This window comes from Rhipicephalus microplus, chromosome 3 (genome assembly GCF_043290135.1).
Source record: "Rhipicephalus microplus isolate Deutch F79 chromosome 3, USDA_Rmic, whole genome shotgun sequence".
In the NCBI taxonomy this organism is placed as follows: domain Eukaryota; kingdom Metazoa; phylum Arthropoda; class Arachnida; order Ixodida; family Ixodidae; genus Rhipicephalus; species Rhipicephalus microplus.
In genome coordinates this window covers 229986044-230010743 of record NC_134702.1, presented here as the reverse complement: position 1 = coordinate 230010743, position 24700 = coordinate 229986044, and the positions used below count along the sequence as shown (strand labels likewise).

At 46.3% G+C, this 24700-nt stretch overlaps 1 protein-coding gene across 1 annotated transcript in view; it reads right to left on the bottom strand.

Annotated features, from left to right (window-relative positions):
* Positions 1-24700, bottom strand: part of LOC119167548 (lethal (3) 80Fj) — a 331845-nt gene that overhangs the window by 96170 nt on the left and 210975 nt on the right. The window contains exons 34-39 of the mRNA XM_037419055.2: positions 24493-24671; positions 20879-21100; positions 19522-19590; positions 8625-8763; positions 8265-8461; positions 1164-1353 (exon numbers count right to left, since the gene is read on the bottom strand). Of these exons, the coding sequence (XP_037274952.2) occupies positions 1164-1353; positions 8265-8461; positions 8625-8763; positions 19522-19590; positions 20879-21100; positions 24493-24671 (996 nt within the window). The remainder of the gene's footprint in view (positions 1-1163; positions 1354-8264; positions 8462-8624; positions 8764-19521; positions 19591-20878; positions 21101-24492; positions 24672-24700) is intronic.

Below are 24700 nucleotides of genomic sequence, written 5' to 3'. Positions count from 1 at the left end.
GTCAGCGAGGCAGAGTGGGAGTCGCGGAGCAGGAAGCATGGGGGCGGAAAACCTGAGACAGCGAGGAAGCAGAAAATGAAACACGAGGAATATTCTTTTTTGGCACTTTTTTTTCTTCGGAAGAGGCGATGACAGCCGTGACGCTTCGGGTTTTTCTTTACTTGTCACTTCTACATGTGCTCTAGGAGGCCTTGTGTGTCAGTCGTGTCCATCTATTTTCGGTAATTACTTATCGCGTTCGCAAAGCAAGTCTGCATTCATGCTGCGGTGCTACTACAAATGAGTTCATCTCTGCTTACGACGAAGAAGCGGAAGCAGTTTTCGCAAAGCGAGAAAGTAGATATTCTTCGGCAATTGGAAGGCAAAAAGCAGACTGTTGTGACCAAAGAACCGAATCGCACCACAGGAATGTGGATGAGCTGGAGGCTTTCGAGCTTCAAAGCTTGTGCTGCACGCGTAAAAACTAAATAAATAAAAATAAAAAACCACAGACTTCTTTACAGTAAACTTGCATTTTTTGGTGTTCACTTGTGCATTTGTTTTTTTTTCTCTGGAAAAAAAGTTCAAGGACGCACCGTTGTAAAAGTAAGTCGTTTTGGTCGGTGGAAATTAAGTATTTATGGTTGACTTCTGTGCTGCTACAACGACCTTTAAAAAAAATGAACTAATAGCACGGCCCACTGAAGTTTGTTATACCAAGATTTAACTGTAGAAAAATAGTGTATTACATTTTTGTATTGTACTCGCATGTGATTTAAACGATGTATCTTTGAAACTGTTGTTAACATGCTGTCTAGAATTGAACTGTTTCATTAGAGTGTCAGTTTTGACACAAGTGTAATTATTTTATGTTCTACCAGTCCTGCTTGAACCGAGAAGAGAAGGTCTGCAGTATATTGAAAAATAAATAAAATAAGATTGTGTGCATTCCACTGCAACTCTTTTTTGAATTGGTACTGTTTTTTTGGCATCTACATTTTATTCCCAATCAGCCAAAAATCATTATCAGCAGGGTTCTACTGTGTTCAGGAAATAATTTGGAAATAGATGCCTACAGAAAAATATGATATGGAAGTATACCAGGCGTGAAATATATCATTCCGAATATTCGGGTCCACAAAGCCATTGACGAGCACAGACACATAAGAAGCAAGCCGGCTCACCTGAGATTTTGTAAAGGAGATCGCCCAGGAGCTGCACTGAAGAGTAGCGGATGCGCCAGTTGTCGTCGAAGAGCCCCTTCTCTAACTGAGGCAGCAGCAGGGTCATGGCCGTGTCTGCGTACATGTTCACCATGCGCTGGCCTGCTCTCAGTGCCGTCTCTCGCACGTACTCGTTCTCATCTGCCAGCGCCTGTAACGTGCAATATGCCGACGGTATAAGCACACTACAACGAGATAACCTCCTCGTCTTCGACAACAGTGCCAAGGTGGGCAACGAACACAGAACGAAACAATGACGAGCACCGTTCCCCCCTCCGCTCGTCCATTGCACACTCCTGAACTGTTGCTGAAGATGGATTGCCGACTGGCCCAATCTCAAATATTACTTCAATGCAGTGGACAGCCTATGTTATTTACCATATTTAGTAGAATGCAACATGACTGCGATTCTAACACAAGTGGGAGAGTTACCAGCACTTGAAATAAAAATTGAATCAAACCGATATGTAACATATGACAGTGAAAATTTTATTCAGGAAATCTCAATTGGGAAGCGATTTCCCCTGTCGTCCCTTCAGGAGGGATATTCTTTGGGTGGTATTCTTGGGCAAACACAAACAAAGATAGTTTCAGCAAAAGTTTACATGACTGCCACCAAATACGCCTGGGACTGTGTTTCTGGTGCCAAGCCAAGCTCGCATCCCTTGCACAGTGCTAAGAGTGCTGTCAGCTACATGCTGGCAGGATTCCATACCAAGAAGAGCAGTCTTGTGAAAGTGAGACTAAGTTTGAAAGCAATCAGCTAAGCATGAAGTCATCTTCTGTACTGTGAAACGTGCTTGAAATTTTATTCCTTTCAAAAGTTGCACAACTATTTTAGTCAGAGGCTGCGCTAGACCTCCTGATGAAATGGGACATCTAGTGCGGCCTTTGGGGCAATGCAGTGTCATACCGACTGGGTCACAACAAAAGTTTACAAGGCACTAAAGCTCTACTGAACCCTTCTAATTGTCAGAACTGCATCGATTTCAACAAGAACCAAATCGTAGTTTTGCATAACAGTCGAACACTGCTACAACGAAACTGACGGGGCGCAGAACATATTTCGTTGAAGTGAATATTTCGTTATAGTGAAATCGAAAAAATATAGCTGATCTGAGCTAGCAAAACAAAGGAACGTTTCTTCCCAAAATTCCAAAAATGTCCGCTGCTTCCTATTCTTTCCCAGAAGCGCCCCGACGTCATTCTCACCCATGCATAGCGAGGCCATGGTGAAAAGCACGCTGAAACAACGCCTAAAACCACCTTCGTGAATGAACCAAACGTTAACACCAGCAGCTGTCTGTCGTCAAAACTATCCGACAACGCCAAGTTGGAGGCAGGGTATCGTGGAACCGCGAATTTTGCATTATTCTATGCCATTCTTATCATCCATCACTCACTACTAGCCGATTTTGTTGATAATGCGGACGAACAGCCACTCTGATTAGTTACCACACAGGCCAAGCGCGAACATAATGATAAGCATCGCAATCGGAAAAGGCAATGTGCCCCGGTTGCACCCAGAAGCTGCGTGAAGGAAACTATTACTGAGCGACTGAGCTCCAGCTTCGGATCGTTTGTGGCTCAAAAGCAAGCCAGTGGCAAAAGCAGGGCCAGGGCAGCCTCACTGCCATCGCTGTCGAGCAATGGTGGCGTGCCCATGCTTGCTGAACAGCGGCGGTTTCTGGTGGTGACTTCGTTGACGCATTTTCAGGCTCTGAAAATGCATCAAAATGTTAAATATTGCATTTACAGCATAGCAATAAATATCTGAGCCTGGAATCGCATCGTAAAATTTCGTTGAAGCGGGACGATCGAAGAAAAAGTGTTAGTTGTGGTGACAATATTTACGCATTGACTCCTATGGACTGCCGACGGGAAATCGTGAATCTTTCGTTGTAGCAGAAATTTCCTTGATGTGGCATTCGTTGTAGTGGAGTTCGACTGTACCTGTCGATTGATTGGATCAAAACATAAGCACGAAAGTTGCTAACATAATGCAAAAAGTCCAGCAATTTAGAATGCTAATGTGATTGGTTTTTGCAATTATTCGAATGTACTTCAAGGATTTGCTTCAAATAAAAAAAATTTTGAGAAACACCCCTCACTTTAAAGACAGCTATCACAGTACCTCAAGCAAAATAGACGCAACGGGACATACAGAATTGTTTGCTGTAGCGCGCGACAGGCCTAACTCCGAACGTACGAACACTGCGAGCACATCGACCGATGCCTGCCGGTGCTACGGGGGAGGAGCTTGCAACAAGTGCACAGTGTGCCGTTGACACCATAGAGACTGCAACGACTGCAAGCTGCAAGGCTGTGGCGTGAGTCCGGGTGTAAAGCGCGCACATGGCGCGCTCATGCCGGCTCGCCTGACTGCTTTCCCTGTCCCGGCGGCAGCGCGGGCCGCGTCCGAGACAGTCGTCTGCGTCCTTTCCCTCCTATACTTTCCTCCTCAATCTTTACCTCCCACTCCCCCCTTTCCCCGCGTGAAGCCGTGTCGGTGCCTTCGTATTGAAAGACGATAACAGCTCCGCGCTTTTCTCTTCTCTTTCCTCATTTAAGAACCTCTACCACAAGGATGCAGCGCGCGTACGCCGCTACATTAAAGTGGCGCTCTCGGCGCCATCGATGTGTGCAGCATTCGTAAACGCCCGTCGCTCTACCGCTACTTTCGAGAGTTGCGGGAAAGCTCGCCGCCTGTCAATGGAGCGCAGGTGGTTTGGGGTGGCTGAGTTCGATATATCCATTATATGTCAAACTGTGTTCGAAATAAAAAATCAATAATGCATGCAATTTCCCGCGTGATATAGGAACCGTTCGATATAGGCAATAATTCGATATATCCATGTTCGATATATTGAGGTTTGACTGTATAATTACATATTGTAAGCAAATGAAATAACACTATATTGTATTTAATATAGCCCTACGCGATTAACGGAAACCCTACGCGATTAGACAAGTGCACCTTACAAGAAAGCTACATGAAAGATTAACAGCAATAAACAAACCTTTAAGCCATTGAATAGCCAGAAAACTCTACAACAAAACTCACGTTTCTACTAACTTTGACACAGGTCTCTGGCACCCAAACGTCGTGAAAAAAATTTTCGAAAATGCTATTTTCCGAATCTACACTCATTACCATCCTTATCCGAAAAGTGTCATATCTAAAACACACCTATTTCAACCCCAATATGACTTTTTTGCATCAATTTGTGTAGATCTAAACCAAAAATCGCACAACTTAAAAAATGCACAGCTGTCGTGCCACAGCTTCCCATGCCACTACTTTGGTCTCATTTGAAAGAGCAGCCGTTTGTCTTGAATTTTTGCACGCTAGCCCCTTCCTCCATTCACTTGTGTCAGTAGAAAAACAGCGCGAAACCTATTGCTGTACCTAGGCTGTACCTATTGGTTGTTTCAGACAAGTGACATAAGCTAGCTAGGCGATTAGCTGAGAGCATCATCTGCAAACGCGAGTGCGTCGTTGAGGCGGCTGCCATTTTCTCCTGCCACCTCCTGCATTGCAGCAACGATGCCACCAAGAAAGTTTCCGCGCGACCATAAGTACGGCAAGAGAAAAAAGTCGCATATATTAAACATTTGAAAACTCGCGGAATGATCGAGTGACGTCGAGGATGATGTGAATGCCGAAGATGAGTGACCGCACGCATCGAACGACAGAACCGCCGAGCGGATCGAGGAGCGTCCTACAGGAGGAGGCCTAACAAGCCCTACAACGAGAGCCCAACCGCTACCCCGACGCCGGCCGCGTTCGTCGTGACACTGTTATCTTGGCACCTCCAAATATGGATGAGCGGCAAAACAGGGCCGAAGAAAATGAAAGAGCTAGCATCGACAGCCGCAATGCAACGGAAAGCTTACTTGCTGGCTGCGAATGACTCTGGTGCCAGCCCGCTAGACGAGGCCTGTTTCGCTTTGGTGAGCTCGGATTTAGTAAGCACACTTCTCAACCACATGAAATGCAAGGTATATGGTGGAGAAGGCAAAATTCACCAGGACGAGCGAGAATATGGCCTTGCCGTGAAACTGGTGCTTTATTGCAGCAACTGCGGTGATAAAGCCACGGTGTGGAGCTCGCCGCTCGTGAACAGGGACAAAAAAGTGAATCCGTTTGCCATAAACATTCTGGCCACGCACACAATGCAAACTACTGGTAACAGACAAACGATCCCTGAATGATATTTTCGCCACTATGAATATCTCTCATCGCGAACTCGACACGAAAACGTGGCAGGCTTACCAGAAGACGAAGTTGACGCTGGCCGCGATGCGTGCGGTTGAGACGCAAGAAAAAAGAGCGTGGGAGCGGTCCGGATATTATACAGTGAGCTCGATGTTGATAATCCTGGCAATATCGCCGAGTCTTTCAACAAGTCATGGATGACACGCGTCCATACGTTGCACATTGCAATTGGCGCTGTAATTGAACTATGGCTCTTAGACCACGTTGTACTGAGCAACTTCTGCGCTGGTTGCGAACGCGAACCTAAACCAGACGACCCCGACTATGAAGAGTGGAAGGCCACACACAAATGCCAAGAAAGCTCTGACAAGCAGTTGGGTGGAATAGAAGTTGAGGCTGGCTTTATGCTACTGAAATGACCTTGGGAGAGGCACGGACTAAGATACACAACTGTTTTGTCGGACGGCGATAGCAGGACGTCCTCGCTTTCAAGAAGGCGGAAGTGTACGGATACAATGACATCCAAAGGATCGATTGATATGTGGGGTTTAACATCCCAAAACGACCATATGATTATGAGAGACACTGTAGTGGAGGGCTCTGGAAATTTCGACCGCCTGGGGTTCTTTAACGTGCACCCAAATCTGATCACACGGGCCTACAACATTTCCGCCTCCATCGGAAATGCAGCCGCAGCAGCCGAGATTCGAACCCGCGACCTAAGGGTCAGTAGCCGAGTACCTTAGCCACTAGACCACCGCGGCGGGGCGACAGCCAAAAGAAGGAGTGTGTCAACTACGTACAGAAGTGTATGGAAACAGCCCTTTGCAATCTGCTGGCAAAACAGAAGGGGTGTGATGACAAAACCTCTAAGTGGAAAGGGGAGGTTGAGGGAGGACCTTGTAAACAAAGCCAGCTTTTCCTATGGCTGGGCAATAAAGTCTCATAGTAATGACATTAAGGCAGTGAAAAAGACTGTGATGGCAACTTATCATATAACATCACAGCTTTTGCTCTACTGGTCTAGATTCCTGCAAAATGCTGCGGAAGCTTAAGAAGAGCCAGTACCAGGACATCGTTACAATCTCTCTGATAATGTGGCAAAGGCTCTGCTTCCCATATACCAGCGCTTACCTGAGAGCAAGCTTCTCAAACGGTGTGTGCTTGGCAAAACACAAAACAGCAATGAGAGCCTGCATTCGCTAGTGTAGACACTCGCCCCAAAAAAGCAGCACGCATCTCTCTTCAACGTTGAGGCAGCTATAGGTGAAGCTGTCATGATTTTAAATGCAGGCCGTGAAAAAATTTCAGCAGAAATTTTGCATGAACTACCGTATTTACTCGCATAATCCTCGCACTTTTTTTGCCAGAAATCTGATGCAAAGTTGGAGGGTGCGAGAATTACGTGGGGAAAACTTTTCATGAAAACCCAGAGAGCGAAAAAGAAAATGAAGTGGCCGCAAATCGGGATTCTCACACCAGCAACTTACAGCAAGCTTTAAGAAGTACTAACTAAAACTTACCTCAACAATAAAAGCAGAGGTTCAACACGAGGCAAGATTTATTTGAGACACGAAAAGTGGAAGCAAATAGTCGAGAATTAGAATACCATACGCAAAGCTTGTGGGCGTTGCGAGTGTAGCGGTAGCAGTCGGCGCTCAACAGGAGCCCTCAAAAGGTAAGCCTAGGACGTCAGTATTGGGCTGATGGCTATTTAACAGAATCGTCCGCAGTTTCCTTCTGAAGAAATAAAGTTTACCATCAATCCCAGTTTTAGGCACACCGCAGGCCCAACGCGTCTTGGTGGCTTTCAGCTGCCGTCACCAGTAGCGAACACAAAACTCGTAGGCTCCGAAGAGCCTACCGGCGGCCCTGTTGCCGTTGTTTAGCGCATGATCTATCACTTGCAACTTGAAGCAGCCGTGTGGCTTCAGTATCGCCCCATAACGTGCCAAGATTACCGACACAACATACAAAGCACACCGCAACGCGCACGGGCCACTTCGGCTTGGCTTGGATTGGATTGAATCTCAGCACAGCCGCGACCTCAGTGCAATAGTACGCTTGATGCTTAAGAGATGGCGCCAGATGGTGCGTGCTATCATCATCAATGGCTGGAACGAGTAGACGACATTATTGCGGCAGTTTTCGGGGGTGCGATAATTACTCGAGGACAAAAAAATCTTATTTTTTCTTGGGCGATGTGGGGGTGCGAGAATTATGCGAGTGCGAGGATTACGCGAGTAAATACGGTATGCATGAACCCTGGTCATCGAACCATGGAACGCATACAAGAAAAAGACCAGCAGCGATCAGTTTCATCTGCATGAAAACGTGTATCGGTAGACAGTGTGCAGTGGACATTACAGAAACGACATAAAGGTGTGGGTCAATGTGACTATACCCCAGGAGCATACTAGTGATTTGGAAGTAGGATTTGTGCATTTGTTTTTATTCTTGTGTGTAAATAAAGTGTGTTTCTTTTTCTCGTTTTACTCAAAATGTAAATAAATTGTTTTGGCTTCTCAATTTGATTGACTTAATTGATATGTGGGGTTTAACGTCCTAAAACAACCGTATGATCATGAAAAACGCCGTAGTGGAGGGCTCCGAAAATTTCGAACACCTGGTGTTCCTTAACATGCACCCAAATCTGAGCACACGGGCCTACAACATTTCCGCCTCCATCGGAAATGCAGCCGCCGCAGCCGGGATTCAAACCCGCGACCTGCAGGTCAGCAGCCGAGTACCTTAGCCACTAGACCACCGCAGCAGGGCGCTCCTCAATTTCATTATATTCTGGTTTAAGTGCAGTGGAGAACGGGTTGAAAAGCTGGACTGACCTTGAGAATGGGGTTGATGATTTGTGAAATGTAGGGAGTGAACTCCTTCTGGAATACGCCTGGTAGGTAGATGAACATCATCACGTAGCCGTCCTTGACATGCGGTGCTATGTCTGTCCGTTCGGCCGTCGAGATGATCTCCGGCATCAGTGTTTGTAGTTTCTCCACACCCAGGCCTCCGAGCACTTCACTCAGGCCTACACCACCACAGAATAAAGAGAAAGTTAATATCGGTAACTATCAAAGTAGTACGTGCCCTAACTGCAATCTAATTATAAGATATACCGCTGTGGGTGCTTTTACCATGCGTGTCAGTCCAGAAATGAATAAGTATGACTGTAGTGCATCAAACACACGCACCTTGTGCTGCTCCTGACCTATCGACGGGCGAGGACTCCGAGGTGAGCGTCTGCATGAGCCAAGGTATGAGGTCTTCAAAGCACGTCTCGCCCATGCCCTTGATCATCGCACCCAGGGCCCGTGAGGACACGCTTCGCACCTGGAACCACGTGGAGACAGGCATGCATTTCAATGTTTGTGCACAGGAGACAAAATGAAAAGCCAAACTGCAAACATGACCAATGCACAAGACAAAATGAATAGGACAGGGACCTAACACCTGATAAAATCAGTATGGCCATAAAACTTCATCGAAAACCTTAGATCGAACACAGTTGATGAAAAAAGATAGTGCATAGAGGTCCATTGAAGTAAATTCAAAATAGCACCAGACTATTGACAACATGGTAAACTTCCAATCACGAAGGCACGCGTGGCTTTAAGAGACGTTTGTTGTTTGGCTGTACACAATTACAAAAAGCACATCGTTTGAATACAGCGAGAGGTGCACAGCTCTCCCTGAGCCAGACCAAAAATATGCTGGGCCAGAAAAACTCCACTGCCATATCAGCAGGTGGAATAAGGAACTTAGACACAGCTGGTGCACGCTACACTCGAAAGGGCGCAGCAAGGCACAGAGAGATCGGAATGTAACAAAATGGTGCAAACGGTGCAACCAAACTCCCATTGCTTGCAGCCTCACGTGCAATAATGCAGCACACTAAGTGCTTGGCATGTCGGCTCGTGCAAATATTCGAATGGTTGAAATATTTGAACAGATGTTACAGTAGTCAAATTCACTGCAACCGAAATTGAAATTTTCAAAATTTCGAACGATTCGAAATAAACGAATGGGCGTTAATAAGTACGCATGTGATTTCATGTAAAAGTGGTTTCACAGCAGCGAATGAGTGCAAAGCTGTGAAAACATCTACACAAGTAAATTTTGTGCTGTCGCAGAGTCCCACTTCAAGGTTAAATGAAGCTGTTTACTGGCTTACGCTCTAAGCCTAGGCTTGAGCAAACAGTGAAATTCAGGTTAGAAGCAAATAGTGATTTTGATCGAACAATTTGGAATCGAATATGAATAGTATATATCATATGTTATAAAGGAAAATGATGTAACTAACCTGCACTATATATATATATATATATATTGCCATGCTGTGTTGGTGGCAGAAGACGAGAGCGAAGAAGTGAATGGCAGCTGTGGCTGAGTAAACAGTCCTCCACTTCGAGTTCCTGCCTATCGTTTCCTCTCGCGACAGACTGGTGGACGTGCTGGGTACTGTACTGCAACGTCTTATGCCTGCTGGTCCTGAACCAGGAGCAACCACCGCCAGTGCACCAGGGTCCGCTGACATCTATCGAAGCAGCCGCCGCTTTCAAGGACTACCACCACAGTACGGCCCCTTGGCAAGTTCCGTGAGGACAATGTTTGCCACATCCGCAACTCAAACCGAGCATGACCCACTCGCTAGCGTACCCTGTGTCATCAACACGCCTCGCACACCCAACCCATTCCATGGTGATGCCAGTGAGGATGTCGAGGACTGGCTTGACCATTTCGACCGTGTCGCTGCCATCAATGACTGGGACAATCGCCGTAAGTTGAAGAACGTGTATATCTCCCTCTTAGACGCGGCAAGAGTGTGGTATGAGAACCACGAAACTTCATTCACAAGTTGGCAGGAATTCCATCGGCAGCTTCGCGAGGCGTTCAGTAACACCGAACGGAAAGAAACAGCGGAGCAGGCACTTTCTTCGCGATTTCAAATGCCGAACGAGAGCGTCGCCATGTTTGTCGAAGAAGTGTCACGATTGTTTCGACGGGCTGACCCCCACATGCCAGAAGACAAGAAAGTGCGCCTTCTAATGCGAGGCGTGAAGGAGCAACTTTTCGCGGGCCTTGTGCGCAACCCTCCTACGACTGTGTCCGACTTCATACGTGAGGCCACAATTATGGAGCGCATGCTTCGGCAGCGGGTGTCTCAGTATGAGCGTCAGACTGCCATGTCCGCTGCGTGCTCACTTGTACCAGGAGATGATAGCAGGGAGGTCCTCACAGAACTCATACGGCAAGTTGTACGCGAAGAACTTCGGAAATTTCATGCAGCGCCCCCTCCCAGTAGCGCTGCTCTTACGGACGTCGTTCGTAACGAAATCAGGCAGTTCGTTGACTCCTCACCACCATCGCAAGTTGACCCTCCCACGCTTTCCTACGCGGATGCCCTACGCGCCTCTAAGCCGTCGACGGCACATTTTGCTCATCAACCTACTGGGACCCCCAGACGCTTTTTAAGTCCAGCCCATCGCCTGCCTTCTCAGGCAGATTTTCGTCCTGGCCCGCGAAAGTCCACCGTCTGGCGTGCACCCGACAATCGTCCTTTGTGCTACCATTGTGGCGAAGTTGGACACATGTACCGCGACTGTTACTACCGACGAATAGGCCTACGCGGATTCCACCCAGATGCGCGTTGTCCACGCTATGGTGAGCGGCCACAAGAAATTGCGGATTACTTGGAAGGTAGTCATCACGCTCCTGTCCCGCCACGACGACAGTCACGGTCACCATCACCCCGTCCGTCCACATCAACGCACCGCGCCCGACCCACCTTTGGGTCCCCTGGTGTAAGTGGCGCAAGCCCACGCCGAGGAAACTGAAAACGGCGACCTCCGGAGGTGAGGCCGCTGTCACGTGAACCGACAAATACCCTCCGCCACTGCCTTACGACGTGCCGTTAAAGCCTGTTTGTGAAACCGCCAACAGAACGTCCGCTGCCATTACCGTTTCCGTCGACTGTTATCCGGTGACTGGGCTTGTTGACACGGGAGCTGATTACTCGGTGATGAGTGCTTCATTGGCCACCCGTCTACACAAGGTGCTGACAACGTGGGACGGCCCTCAACTAATCACCGCTGGAGGACACCTTGTATCCCCTATAGGAAGGTGCACCGCCAGGCTTGAGATTTGTGCGTCGGCTTTTGTAGCATCATTCCTTGTACTGCCCAATTGTTCTCGGCCGGTCATTTTGGGCATGGATTTTCTGCAAGAGTATGGAGCGATAATTAATCTGCGTGATTTGTTCGTCAGTTTTGCTAACTGTGTTTCTCCAGATTCCGACATCGATAACAAACATCGTGGCGTGGGGTTACGCGTAGTCGATGATTGCGTCACGTTGCCACCTCGCAGTAGTATCTTCGTGCTTGTTGAGTGTCCACGGGAGCAGTCAATTACGGGCATCGCCGAAAGTAACCTGACGTTATTTCTTGATCGGGAAGTGGCCATTGCTAGAAGTCTCGTTCAACTACGAAATGGCCAGACTACGGTTTTAGTTACGAACTTCGGTGGCGAACACAGGCATTTTGCGAAACACACAACCATAGCTTACTTGGAGGCATTAGATGATTTGAACGCCTTTCCTTTGATTACGACGATCTCGACTGAGAACAGCTGCGATACTGACGCGACTAGTCGCCTCAACGTCAATCGCCAGTTGGAAGAACCCAAGAACGCAAGGCTCCTCAGTCTCCTCTCATCCTTTAGTGACTGTTTTGCCACTACTTCGAAAGTAAGGCAGACTCCTCTAATGAAGCACAGAATCATCACTGAGCCCAACGTGCAGCCCGTGCGCCAACATGCTTACCGCGTGTCGCAGAAGGAGCAAGATGCTATCCGTCATCAAGTGAAACAAATGCTCGACGACGACGTAATTCAACCATCGACTAGTCCTTGGGCGTCACCAGTTGTTCTGGTTAAAAAGAAAGATGGTTCATTACGATTCTGTGTCGACTACCGCAAACTGAACAAGATAACGAAAAAAGACGTATACCCTCTTCCTCGTATCGATGACTCCTTGGATCGCCTGCGACATGCCCGTTACTTCTCTTCCATGGATCTCCGTAGCGGATATTGGCAGATTGAAGTAGACGAACGGGATCGAGAAAAAACAGCGTTCATTACACCGGACGGTCTCTATGAATTTAAAGTTCTCCCTTTTGGCCTGTGCTCCGCTCCAGCCACGTTCCAACGAATGATGGACACAGTTTTATGTGGCTTGAAGTGGTACTCTTGTTTAGTGTATTTAGACGACGTAGTGGTTTTTTCTACGACTTTTGAACAGCACATTGAGCGACTTGAGGCGGTTCTTCTGGCTATTCGCACAGCTGGCCTCTCTCTGAAACCGGAAAAGTGTTATTTTGGATATGAGGAACTGAAATTCCTTGGCCACATTGTCAGCAGCAGTGGTGTTCGCCCCGATCCTGACAAGGCTATGGCAGTTGCTTTGTTCCCGATACCGAAAACAAAGCATGATGTACGCCGCTTTCTGGGACTTTGTGCTTATTACCGCCGCTTCGTGCCGAACTTTTCGAAAATCGCCGACCCTCTACAACCACTCGTCAAGGATGACGTCGCCTTCGTCTGGGGCCCCAAACAATCCGGCGCTTTCCGCAATCTTCAACAACGCCTACAAACGCCACCGATCCTAGGTCACTTCGACACCGAAGCAGACACAAAAGTCCGCACCGACGCGAGCAACCTTGGCCTCGGAGCTATTCTCGTGCAATATCAAGATGGCGTGGAACGCGTCATCGCCTACGCTAGCCGCACGTTGTCATCTGCGGAGAAGAACTATTCGACGACTGAAAAAGAATGTCTGGCGGTTGTATGGGCCATAACGAAATTCAGGCCCTACTTGTACGGACGCCCCTTCCGAATCATCAGTGACCACCACTCTCTCTGCTGGCTAGCGAATCTGAAAGATCCTTCGGGCCGTCTCGCAAGATGGAGCCTTCGGTTACAAGAATTCGATATAACGATGGTTTACAAGTCTGGTCAGAAACACACCAACGCTGACTGTCTTTCCCGCGCACCCGTCGAGGTCACTGAAGAAGACAATGATGACGACTTCAGCTGCCTTGCTATTCTCGCATCATTAAACGTGGCTGACCAGCAACGCGAAGACTTAGAATTACAACCACTGATCGAATACCTTGAGGGACGTTGCCCACAACCTCCACGTCAGTTCGTTCGTGATTTGTCATCCTTCTGTCTACGTCAAGGCATCCTCTACAAGCGCAACTTTCATTCAACGAAAACTGTTTACCTCCTCGTCGTTCCTGCTGCTCTCCACGATGATATTTTGCGCGCTTGTCACGACGAGCCATCGTCAGGGCATCTTGGCTTCGCGCGTACCCTGGCGCGGATCAAAGACAAATACTACTGGCGGAAACTTACGAAAACCGTCCGGCAGTACGTAAAGACATGCACAGCCTGTCAGCGCCGCAAAACTCCAACGACAAAACCAGCCGGTCTGCTTCAGCCTTTGCGACCCCCTCACACACCTTTTGAAAAGGTCGGGATGGATTTACTCGGCCCATTTCCGAAGTCTACGGCTGGTAACCGCTGGATTGTGGTTGCCACCGACTACTTGACCAGATACTGCGAAACACAAGCCGCCCAGCGAGCAACTGCTTCCGAGGTGGCTGACGTTTTCATCAAGAACATCGTTCTCCGCCACGGTGCTCCCGCTGTCGTCATCACAGATCGTGGTACTGCTTTTACGGCACAGTTGCTCCGACAGATCCTGTTGCTGAGCGGCACGACGCACCGAACAGCAACTGCGTACCCCCCGCAGACTAACGGGTTAACCGAACGCCTTAACAAAACGATTGCAGATATGCTTTCGATGTATGTCGCCAAGGATCAGAAGAATTGGGATGAAATCCTCCCGTATATAACATTTGCCTACAATACGGCTTTGCAGAAAACCACCGACTTTGCTCCATTTCGTCTGGTTTACGGCCGCGAAGTCACCACAATGCTTGACACCATGCTGCAACCAACTCTGCCGGACACGATTACCCCGGACGCAGATGTATTTGTTCAGCGTGCCGAAGACGCCCGGCAGCTGGCGCGCTTTCGCATTTTATCGCGGCAAAATCAAGATGCTCGCCGATACAACACCCACCACAGAGCAGTAATATACGATCCCGGTGACCTAGTCTGGCTTTGGACTCCTATACGTCAACGGGGACGCTCAGAAAAATTGTTATGTCGGTACTTCGGACCATACCGAGTTCTTCATCGCCTCGGCGAAGTGAACTACGAAGTTGTCCCAGCAGACACGTCACACCGTTCTCGCAGAGCACACTCCTCGGATGTGGTTCACGTATCCAGGATGAAGCCGTACTATTTGCGTTGACTGCAAGTCAAGAACTTTGTGATGTGGCAATAGCCTTCAAGACAATTGTGCATTACTTTCTTGCTTCTTTATTTTTCATCTCGTCCTTTTCTTTTCAAAGGACACAGACATTTCTGACTACCTTTCGTTGTTTTTCGGAGCCGTGGTATTCATGCGATGCTTCTTTTTTTTTTCTTTGGGGAGAGGGTAATGCCACGCTGTGTTGGTGGCAGAAGACGAGAGCGAAGAAGTGAATGGCAGCTGTGGCTGAGTAAACAGTCCTCCACTTCGAGTTCCTGCCTATCGTTTCCTCTCGCGACAATATATATATATATACACACAGTCGAACCTCGATATATCGAACGGCGCGGCGATCACGAAATAGTTCGATATATCCAGAATTCGATATAAGAAAATCACGAAAAAAAAAATGCGTCAACAGCTTGCTGAAAACAACCAACGAACCGTTCAAGCGTGGTGCAGTAAATACTCACTTGAATATTCAAACATAGTATTTATTGTGTAGGTTTAAAATATTGAAAAAGAGTAGTCTGCTTTTTGTTGGCCATGGCGTGTTTGACGACTGCGTCCTCAATATAGTCCAGGCGATCCATAAGTGATAGACCGGTGCCTTCAATCGCGCCGCAGTGGCGGCGCACAAGGGCCAAGGCAGCTACGACCTCAGCTGATGTCGGGAGCGGGGCACCATCAGCGCTTGCGGGATCCACCTCGGCAGAGTCTTCATTTGACTGCTCAGCAGTAGCTTCGGCGACAATCTCCACATCCGTGAGCTCCGCCGTTGTGAGCTCCGCGGTTCGGAGTTAGGCCTGTCGCGCGCTGTCGCCCACCGCAGCGCGCGACAGGCCTAACTCCGAACCGCGCAGCGCGCGACAGGCCTAACTCCGAACGCACTGAGTCCGGGTGTAAGCGCGCACATGGCGCGCTTTACACCCGGACTCAGTCAGGCGAGCAGTCAGGCGAGCCCATGCCGGCTCGCCTGACTGCTTTCCCTTTCCCTGCGGCAGTGCGGGCCGCGTCCGAGACAGTCATCTGCGTCCTTTCCCTCCTGTACTTTTCTCCTCAATCTTTACCTCCCACTCCCCCTTCCCCCGCGCGAAGCCGTGTCGATGCCTTCGTATTGAAAGACAATAACAGCTCCGCGCTTTTCTCTTTACTTTCCTCATTCAAGAACCTCTACCGCAAGGCTGCGGCGCGCGTACGCCGCTACGTTAAAGTGGCGCTCTCGGCACCATCGATGTGTGCAGCATTCGTAAACACCCGCCGCTCTACCGCTACATTCGAGAGTTGAGGGAAAGCTCGCCGCCTGTCAATGAAGCGCGGGCGGTTTGGGGTGGCTGAGTTCGATATATCCATTATATGTCAAACTTTGTTCGAAATAAAAAATCAATAATGCATGCGATTTCCCGCGTGATATAGGAACCGTTCGATATAGGCAATAATTCGATATATCCGTGTTCGATATATTGAGGTTTGACTGTGTATATATATATATATATATATATATTTCTTTTAAATATATATATATATAAATATATATATATATATGTTTTTTAATTGACACAAGGCCTGTGTAAATGCCATTTTTTTAGATCAAAGGAGGTGGGAACAACTTTCAATAGTAACATGATTTGACTTTTGGTAGAATTGAAGTGATGACTTGTGAAATCTGTTAAAGGGGAACGTGCCTTTCGAAACGAACTTTCTTGTTTCTTGTTGGATGTTGATGAAAATTGGCACAGACACTGAAAATAGCCTCAGAGTGCTTCCATAAAAATTTATGGAAAATGTATGCCAAATGTATGCTAAAGGTGCTGCATTTTCATAATAATTTTTTTGCAACACTAAATTTTGTAATTAACATTTTCTCCAGCGACACTGCAATGAGCACACTTGCACTACAAACAAGTAACCCTACGAAAAATTCTTTAGGGAGTAAAATATAAAACTAAGATCGCAGCCTCCTGATCACAGTTCAAGGAGCAGTACAAAACAAACGGAATCAAAATCTGTGCAGTGGTTGCAGAGGTATCCGCTCCACGAGCTGAGCATAATGCAAAAAAAAAACAGTATTGAGGAGACTGCATTTGAAGCTTCACCTTCTCTTCACGTTTCTAAAACACCTAAAAATTGTGATCTTAGGTTTGTCTTGTGATATTTGACTTCTAAGGCATCTGGCCTCTGCCCAGTGTGCCTTTGTTGCCTATATATCTTTTTTTTTCATAACATTTTTTTTTATCTACAAAGAACAAGTATACATTTCGCATCAAGTTCTCTATATGAAGGAGTGGTGTGATAGTTGACATGGCAGAATCGATTAAAATTGAATAAGGCCATATACTAAAATGATTAGAGATTTTTTTTGTGTTCAAGCTGTCATTAGCGTAATTAGGTACTTCTTGATTACAAATAATCACTGAAAATTTTTTGTAGAGAGACATTTATTGCATACGAAAAATGGCTCACACCATGACAGCCTGTGCCTTCTCCAAATGACTAACCGTTATGGGCAGAAAACTGGTGGCATAGGAATTTTTTAGCGGCTTAATTAATGATGCGAGTTGCACATACAGAAACTCTTGCCCCTGCTTCATACATACTCTTTTGCCACTCTAGCCGTGAAATGCACCATCATATGAATGACGCTCGCGGCGATACCAAGCAAGGCTCCAAGCATGTCTAAATTGAACCACAAAAGCTTATTGACAGCCCTCCATATGACCGTGAAGTGCGCGGCCGCATGGACAGTGCAGCCGACACGTAATGCACTTGTCGGTGGTGTTCGGTGACGATGTGTGAAATGTGTACCTACAATGACAAAAAACTGGTGCGCACTGCGCTTGTTATCGCATTTTCGAATGCCGACACGCGAAACTGCTAGCCGCTGTTCCGAGCAATCCTTGGCAGTGGGCAGGGGGGGGGGGGGGGGGGGGGGGTTGACGTACTTGACAGTGGGGTCTGCTGCCGATACGTTAAATGCCCGTCCGCAGTTCCGAGGATCTATTGAGTGATGTTCTTCGTTGCTTGCGAAGAAGCACGTTGCAACGAGTGCTCTAGCGCGGCGTTCTTGCCCACAAAGTGCGTGGCGACGTAAGCAGAGTTAGGCCTAAAGACAACTCCAATGACGTGCCGCACTCGTAGACCGCACGCCCGCTCATAGTAATCTGATCGCGAATCCTCTTACAGCTTCGTTGCTTGTGAAGAAGCACATTGCCACGAGTGTGCTAGCGCGTCGTCTTTGCCTGCAGTCTCGCCGTCAGCGGAGTTTGGCCTAGAGACAACTCAGATGATGCGCTGTGCTCCTAGATCCGCTCCTAGATCCACTCCTAGTAATCTGATCCTGCATCAGCTAACAGCTCCTAACTAAAGCGTAATTATATCCTAAGTCATCATCGAGCTGTGAACACGTCATGAAGTAGCGATTTTCAACAGCCATGTCCTCGAAACGCACAAGCAGCAGACGACAATCTTTTGAATGCCAATGGCAAGGCGAGCTGGGGCAGCATGGCGGCCACAGCCAATCAGGGGCCTCAAATTGACCTTTAAATATTTCCTTTTTGTGCACTTGTTTTTAAAGAGAGGAGCAGGCTGAGGCAGGAAATTCGAACATGGAGAAATGCTCTATCCGATAAGCCCAAGAAGACGGCTCTCGGCCGCGCCCTCGCGAATGTATAATTTTTTGAAAATCGATGTTTTCTCGCCATTTCCAGAAAAACTTTCGCTACCTAGGAGGGTGAAACAAATTTTTCAAAGCACTTTTGTGCAGTTTTCAAGGTAGATATTTTAGAATCTGATAGAAAAAGGGTTCCAGAAACTGAAAACTAAATTTAAAAAAAAACTTTTCATTTTTTATGCCATTTTTGCAATACCAAAACCGCGTTCCCCCCTTCAGGTTTGATTATTTAGTATGCTTAGAGCATATAAGCCGGTACAACAAGCTTTTCAAATGACAAAAATGGTGAATCGATGCGAGGATGATATGTTCATTTGAACTAAAGTGGGGCTTCGGGGCAGAGCGGATTTTCAATAAATATATGTTTTCACGACTTTGCACTCTTTTATTGCAGCGAAACCACCTTTACAAGAAGTTACTTGCCAACTTATACACAGCTAAATAGATGCTTCCACGGCTTAGCACCCCTTTACAGCAGTAAAACCACCTTTGCAAGTATTACACGCAGACTAATAAACATCTATTCATTCATTTCAAACACCTCGAACATTTAAATAATTTAAATTCAAATCGCAGTGAATTTGAATAGTACTCTGATATTTGCACAGGCCTATCTAAGTGTATTAAATTTTAAAATGCAACATATTTTACAGTTTATCACTTGCACTCTACGGACAGTCAAATCCTGGCTCTGTTCAAAGCTGTTTTCACTTTCTTTGTACCGAAAAAAATGAAATTTGCACAGGCCTTGTTTCAATGTTTTAAAAATACTGTGCAGATTAGTAATGTAGTGACAAATAGGCCCCTTTTCCTTTATTACATGTGATATATACTATTCGAATTTAATTTGAAAATGTTCAATCAAAACGAGCTTCTAATTATCTTCGAACTTAAACTCTACTATTTGCACAAGCCCATTGGCTTCACATCTCTGGGAACCAGTTTCCTATAGCCCATCAGAATATGCCAACTTTGTCCACTGTAATTTAGGCTATGCACACGGAGTTTGTGAATTACGACTTCATCTAACAACGAAACTTGCCTCTGGCACAGGATCCAGGAGGGCCTGTTTCAAGCCCGGTATGATGGCTGGCAGGTATGGCGCCAGGTCCTGCAGACAGTAAAGACAGTTCTGAACACTGGCAGTACGCAAGGTAACCAGCATGTAAGACTCACTATAAACTACCATGCTAATGACAGGACTCAAGAGGCTGACACTCAGTTACGAAAAACACATCAACCCTCAGAAGCGTTCCTTGAACTTGTGTGCCAAGTTTCCCACACTCGAATACGGTAACACAGAACTGTTACCACTAACTGATAGCACAGCTACATCCAAAGTACAGAAACTTTACATGATTTTTTCTTGACCGTTTTTGCTGTCAAGAACTAAATATTTGAAGCTCAGCTTAGAAAACCTTTTTTTTTTTAATATGCAGTAAATGTACTGAATTTATTTGAATCCAACAAAAGTTTTTTTCTGAGATTTCTGCAAGCTGAAGTCGACCCTCACATTACAATCAAATGCCATAATTCAAGTTGCTGACAAAGTAGAATGATGCACACAATTCTTTCATATTTATTTTGTGTTTCTTTCTGAAAAGAATGAAAAGTCACTTTCTCTTCGCATCAGCATTGTGGCCCCGTTACAAGTGAGTAAATAGTAGGGATGTGCAAATATTTGAGATTTCGAATATTTTTCAAATATTATTTCCTATTCGTTTGCTATTCCCAAAGACAAGTGCAGTCAACGTCCAAATCAAAGCAACCCCTTCAGATCTGTACTATGCTTCACCTCATCATAGCTTACTATTGCGGCAAAGCTGCTTCCAAGCTCAGGTGTACCGCTCCAGTGGTCGCGGTGGATTTCAGAACATAACTTTGTAGTAATGAGGCGTTGTTATTATAATTCAGAACTAAATTACCGCTCGTTATTCTTAAAAGTTCGATATTCTGAAGTACATAGTAGTGAAATAATTTTACATTGAAACTATTAGCAGTCGGCATGGGATTTTTTAAAAGACCATTATTCTGAAAAGTTCGTTAATGTGGGGTTCGTTCTACTGAGATTTCACTGTATATGAAATTGACACAGTGACAACAGAAAAATTTCCTTTGACTCAAATTTGGAGATATCAGAGTTCGAGATAAGTGCTTACTGAACAGGCAAGCCATGCATATTTATCTCCGTGTCAAAACAATCGGATCGCTTTAGTTGGGCACTAATGTGTCAAACTCAAAACAACGAACAAGCTACAAAAGGAGGCCCAGTCGAAGCCGAGAGATTATTTTAACCTCCTAGAGTGCTTTGCTTCAGCTCATCACGTACTAAAGGCTCTGACTTGTGAAGCAATGCAACATTGGGATAAAAGTAATTTTAAAAGGAAACGCAGGCGCACCTTGTGGTCAGTGAGGGAGTACATGTTGCCGATGATCTGCGCGGCCATCTTCTTGGTCTCTGTCGAGCGATCCTGGAAGGCACGCTGCACCACGGGCATGATCAATGCCAACGAGGGTGCGTCGATGAAGTGCACAAACTTTGTATTCAGCAGTGTCGCCAGACAGCCGGATGTCTTCTCAGCCGGATCTTGAAGGGCATCCAACAGCACAGGTACAATGGCCTGCAGTGTGGATTGAAGAAGTCACATTGAGACAGATTCACAGAAAATTTATGGTAAGGTGAACGTGTTCACTACAAAAACCATTTAACTACGTACAGATGCAATTGCTCATTTCAATTTAATTCAAGAGAACTACATCTTCATCTCCCTCTTATTACTCTGCACAACCAACTTACTTTACCTAGATTAGGACATCATTCGTGTTGAATTATAGCAATAATTATAAATATGTGGGGTTTTATGTTCAAAAGCGATGATATGATTATGAGAGATGCTGTAGTGGAGGGCTTCAAAAGTTTCGTCTATCTAGTGTCCATTGTATACTGTGCATGCACAGTACACGGGCCTCAATCATTTCGCCTCCTTTGAAATGTAACCGCCACGACCGGGATCGAACCCCCAACCTTCCGGTCAGCAGTCAAGCACCCGAGCCACTGATGCACTGTGGCGAACGGCAACGCCTAATTAACCAGTAAATTTATGCTATGCTAAGTTAATCTAAGTTAATTTCTATGACTGACAAACTGCATCTCTGTACCTCGCACATATGTGTCGATATGTGCCACAACACTGCAATGCAGAGTTATTGGATGCGCCAATGAAGGACAAAAGCATTCGTGTCCTGCACTCCTAAGGACATTCCCACACAATAGGTTGAGGCCTTGTCAAAAAAAAAAAAGGAAACTAGCTGTTTTATTGTGTGAAGGTTTACAGCTATTTAAAATGCACGTGGCACAGAAGTACAGTTGAACCCCTTTATAAAAGGCACGCTCTGGACAGTGATTCTTGTCTTTTATACGAGATGTCTCTCGTATAGAGAAGCAGGGGACCTCGTATGCATTTTCATATCATCAGTATTTTACTGTAGGCACACTGGTGTCTCGTATACCCATTTGTCTCTTATATCAGTGTCCCTTATAAAAAGGTTTGGCTGTACTACAGAGTTTCTAACAACGGTGCAAGCTTATTAATGTCTTGATTAGCATTAGGCAACATGGGCCTAGGGTACTCTTATAGTGATAGTTGTCGTCTTGGGCAGCCTCGAAAGAGGCACATCGTGCAACCATCAAAACACATGTTTCGCATTGAATTTTTGGATAGCCACAATTTTCAAGATGCCTCTCAGCTTTACATCTTGTCTTCAAGAGAGCTTTTATTCACCACCACAAAATTCAACGAAGCCTTCAAAGAAAGTATTCTATGGAATTTGTTTTGCATTGTGAGCATAACATATGCATGTCATTCACATAATAAAGAAGAATCTTGATATGCATGTCAAAGCTAAGTGAAAACAATTGTAACACTCAAAATTTGACATTATTGAAAAACAAGCTAAATCCATTTTCAAACTATGACATAAGCGCAAAACATTAATTTTCGTCGAAAAATCTTGCCAATGTCTTTCTGGGACACAGATGAGTGCACTAATAAGAGATAGTGCGATTGTAAGTCAGGAACATGTACATTTGGCTTTGTTTGAAGCCAAATGAAAGCTAAGTGCCGAAGTCCATCCACTCCACCATTGTAATTACGAGCAAATGACAGGAACGCCAAAACGCTTCACGCCTCTTTACAACTTTACTGTTTTTAATCTATTACTGCATTAGCTGTGTACTTTTAGAGCTCTGTAGCCACCATCAATGATCGTGTCAATCGTGACCACAGTTTAGGCTAACAGCACAATTTCATCCACTTAAATTGTGCATGTGCCTCGGTGTTTCATTGTCGCCACACATGATCAAGTCAACAATGACCGTGGTTTCAGCGGCTCTAGGCACAACGGTTGTAGCCATCAGTAGTTCAGCTTCAAAACCAGTTCTTCTGGCCGTGCACTTGTCTTTAGAACTACGCCACCGTGATCTGTGATGGAGTGCAGCGCATCACACACAGTGGTTGTGGTAATCAGCATTGTTTTGACTAAATAAGTGTTGGATGTGTGTTTACTTTTTAAGTTTTCTTGTAACCACACATGATTGAGTCAGTAGCAACTGCAGCTCCATCCACAGCAGTTGTGACAGTTATAACTGCGTGCACTTTTGGAGCGTGCTGCTGTTGGCCATCGTTTACTGGTTTCACTACCCAAGCTTATGTCACCCAAGCTCATGTCGCCCACAGCAACGTTGATCGATATGTCGTGTTTAACGTCCCAAAACCACCATACGATCACCCACTGCAATGTGGACAAGTGTTCAGGACATCTGAATATTGCCCCCTTGGACTCAATGAAATTCAGCTGGGGAATTTAACTAATTGTATGGGAACAAAATTCGTATTGCCTAAGTGCATAACACTGAGATTCTACTACAGTCGAATCTCGATAGTTCGAACTCGAAGGGGCCTGAAAATTCGTTCAATTAAAAGAAGTTTGAACAAATGAAAGCTAAATGAATGGAAAATTCAACCATGCAGTGGCACATGTGCATTGAGCTAATACACGGGGGAGGGCAGGAGGGAACTTTCAGAAGACTTACACTTATTCACAAATCACAGGACATCCATCATTATTTGCAGTAATCAGTGATGCACGTCTTTGGACGTTTGCCTTGCAGCGAGTCAATCAATTTCGCTTGCAGTTTGCCAAGCATTTCTACTTCGGCTTCAGCATTCTCCTAGCAAGAGAAGTTGCGCTGGGCGATCTCCAGCGCCGGCACTCTAAGAACAAGGACAATGACTGCGTCTCTGCTGCTACCCTCTGCGCTGCAGCCGGAGTGTGGCCAGCACATGACGAGAAAGGAGGAGCGCCTCCATGCGGAGAGAAGCAAATCAGCATTTTAGAGAGAACTAACACTCCGCAGCAGCTTCTAATTTTTTTTTTTTTGCTCTTTTCGCACGCGGCGTTGAAAGGAGAAGGGTTTTTACGTGGCAGGGATGGGAAAGGGAGAAGCGTGGCACAGGCGCGTCGCAGATCGGCATTAGAGAGGGAGCCAACACTCCCTGACACCTTTCTTTTGTTTTTTTTTTTCCTGTCCCTCTTCGCCCGCGGCTTTGAAAGGACAAAGGTCTCTACGTGATAGGAACGGAAAAGGGAGAAGTGTGGCACAGGTGCGTCGCAGATCGGCATTTGAAAGAGAGCAAACATTCCGCCGCAGCATTTTCTTTCCCCTTCTTCTTCTCCTCCTTTGCACGCAGCGTTCAGGTGTCGGAGGTGCCATCGCGGGATTGGGCGTGGTGCGGAGAGCATTTTCGAAGCACGGTATGTTCAAATTAACCGTCACAAGTGCTTGCACGTTTGAATTACAGGGCGTTTTGGCCCATTGAAATACACATAGCTTCGATGGTGCCACAGCATCAGTTGGAATTAAGTGAAAGTTCGAATTAATGAGATTCGACTGTATATTCATTTTCGGGCATGGGAGTGTAAGGCACTTGTAATAAAAAAACAGGTGAGAGACCTGGATCTCTGGGTTCTTGATGACGGAACCAATCTGCTTGAGGGCCTGGGCACCTGCTCGCTGCACTTTGACGTGCGAGTCGGACAGCACCTCGATGAGCTTGGGCACAATGGAAGGCAGGCAGGAGGACAGCTGCTTGGGTGCACAGTATGCCATCGCACCTAGAAGCTCCACCGATCCTGAAAAATGACAGCAGCACAACAGTACT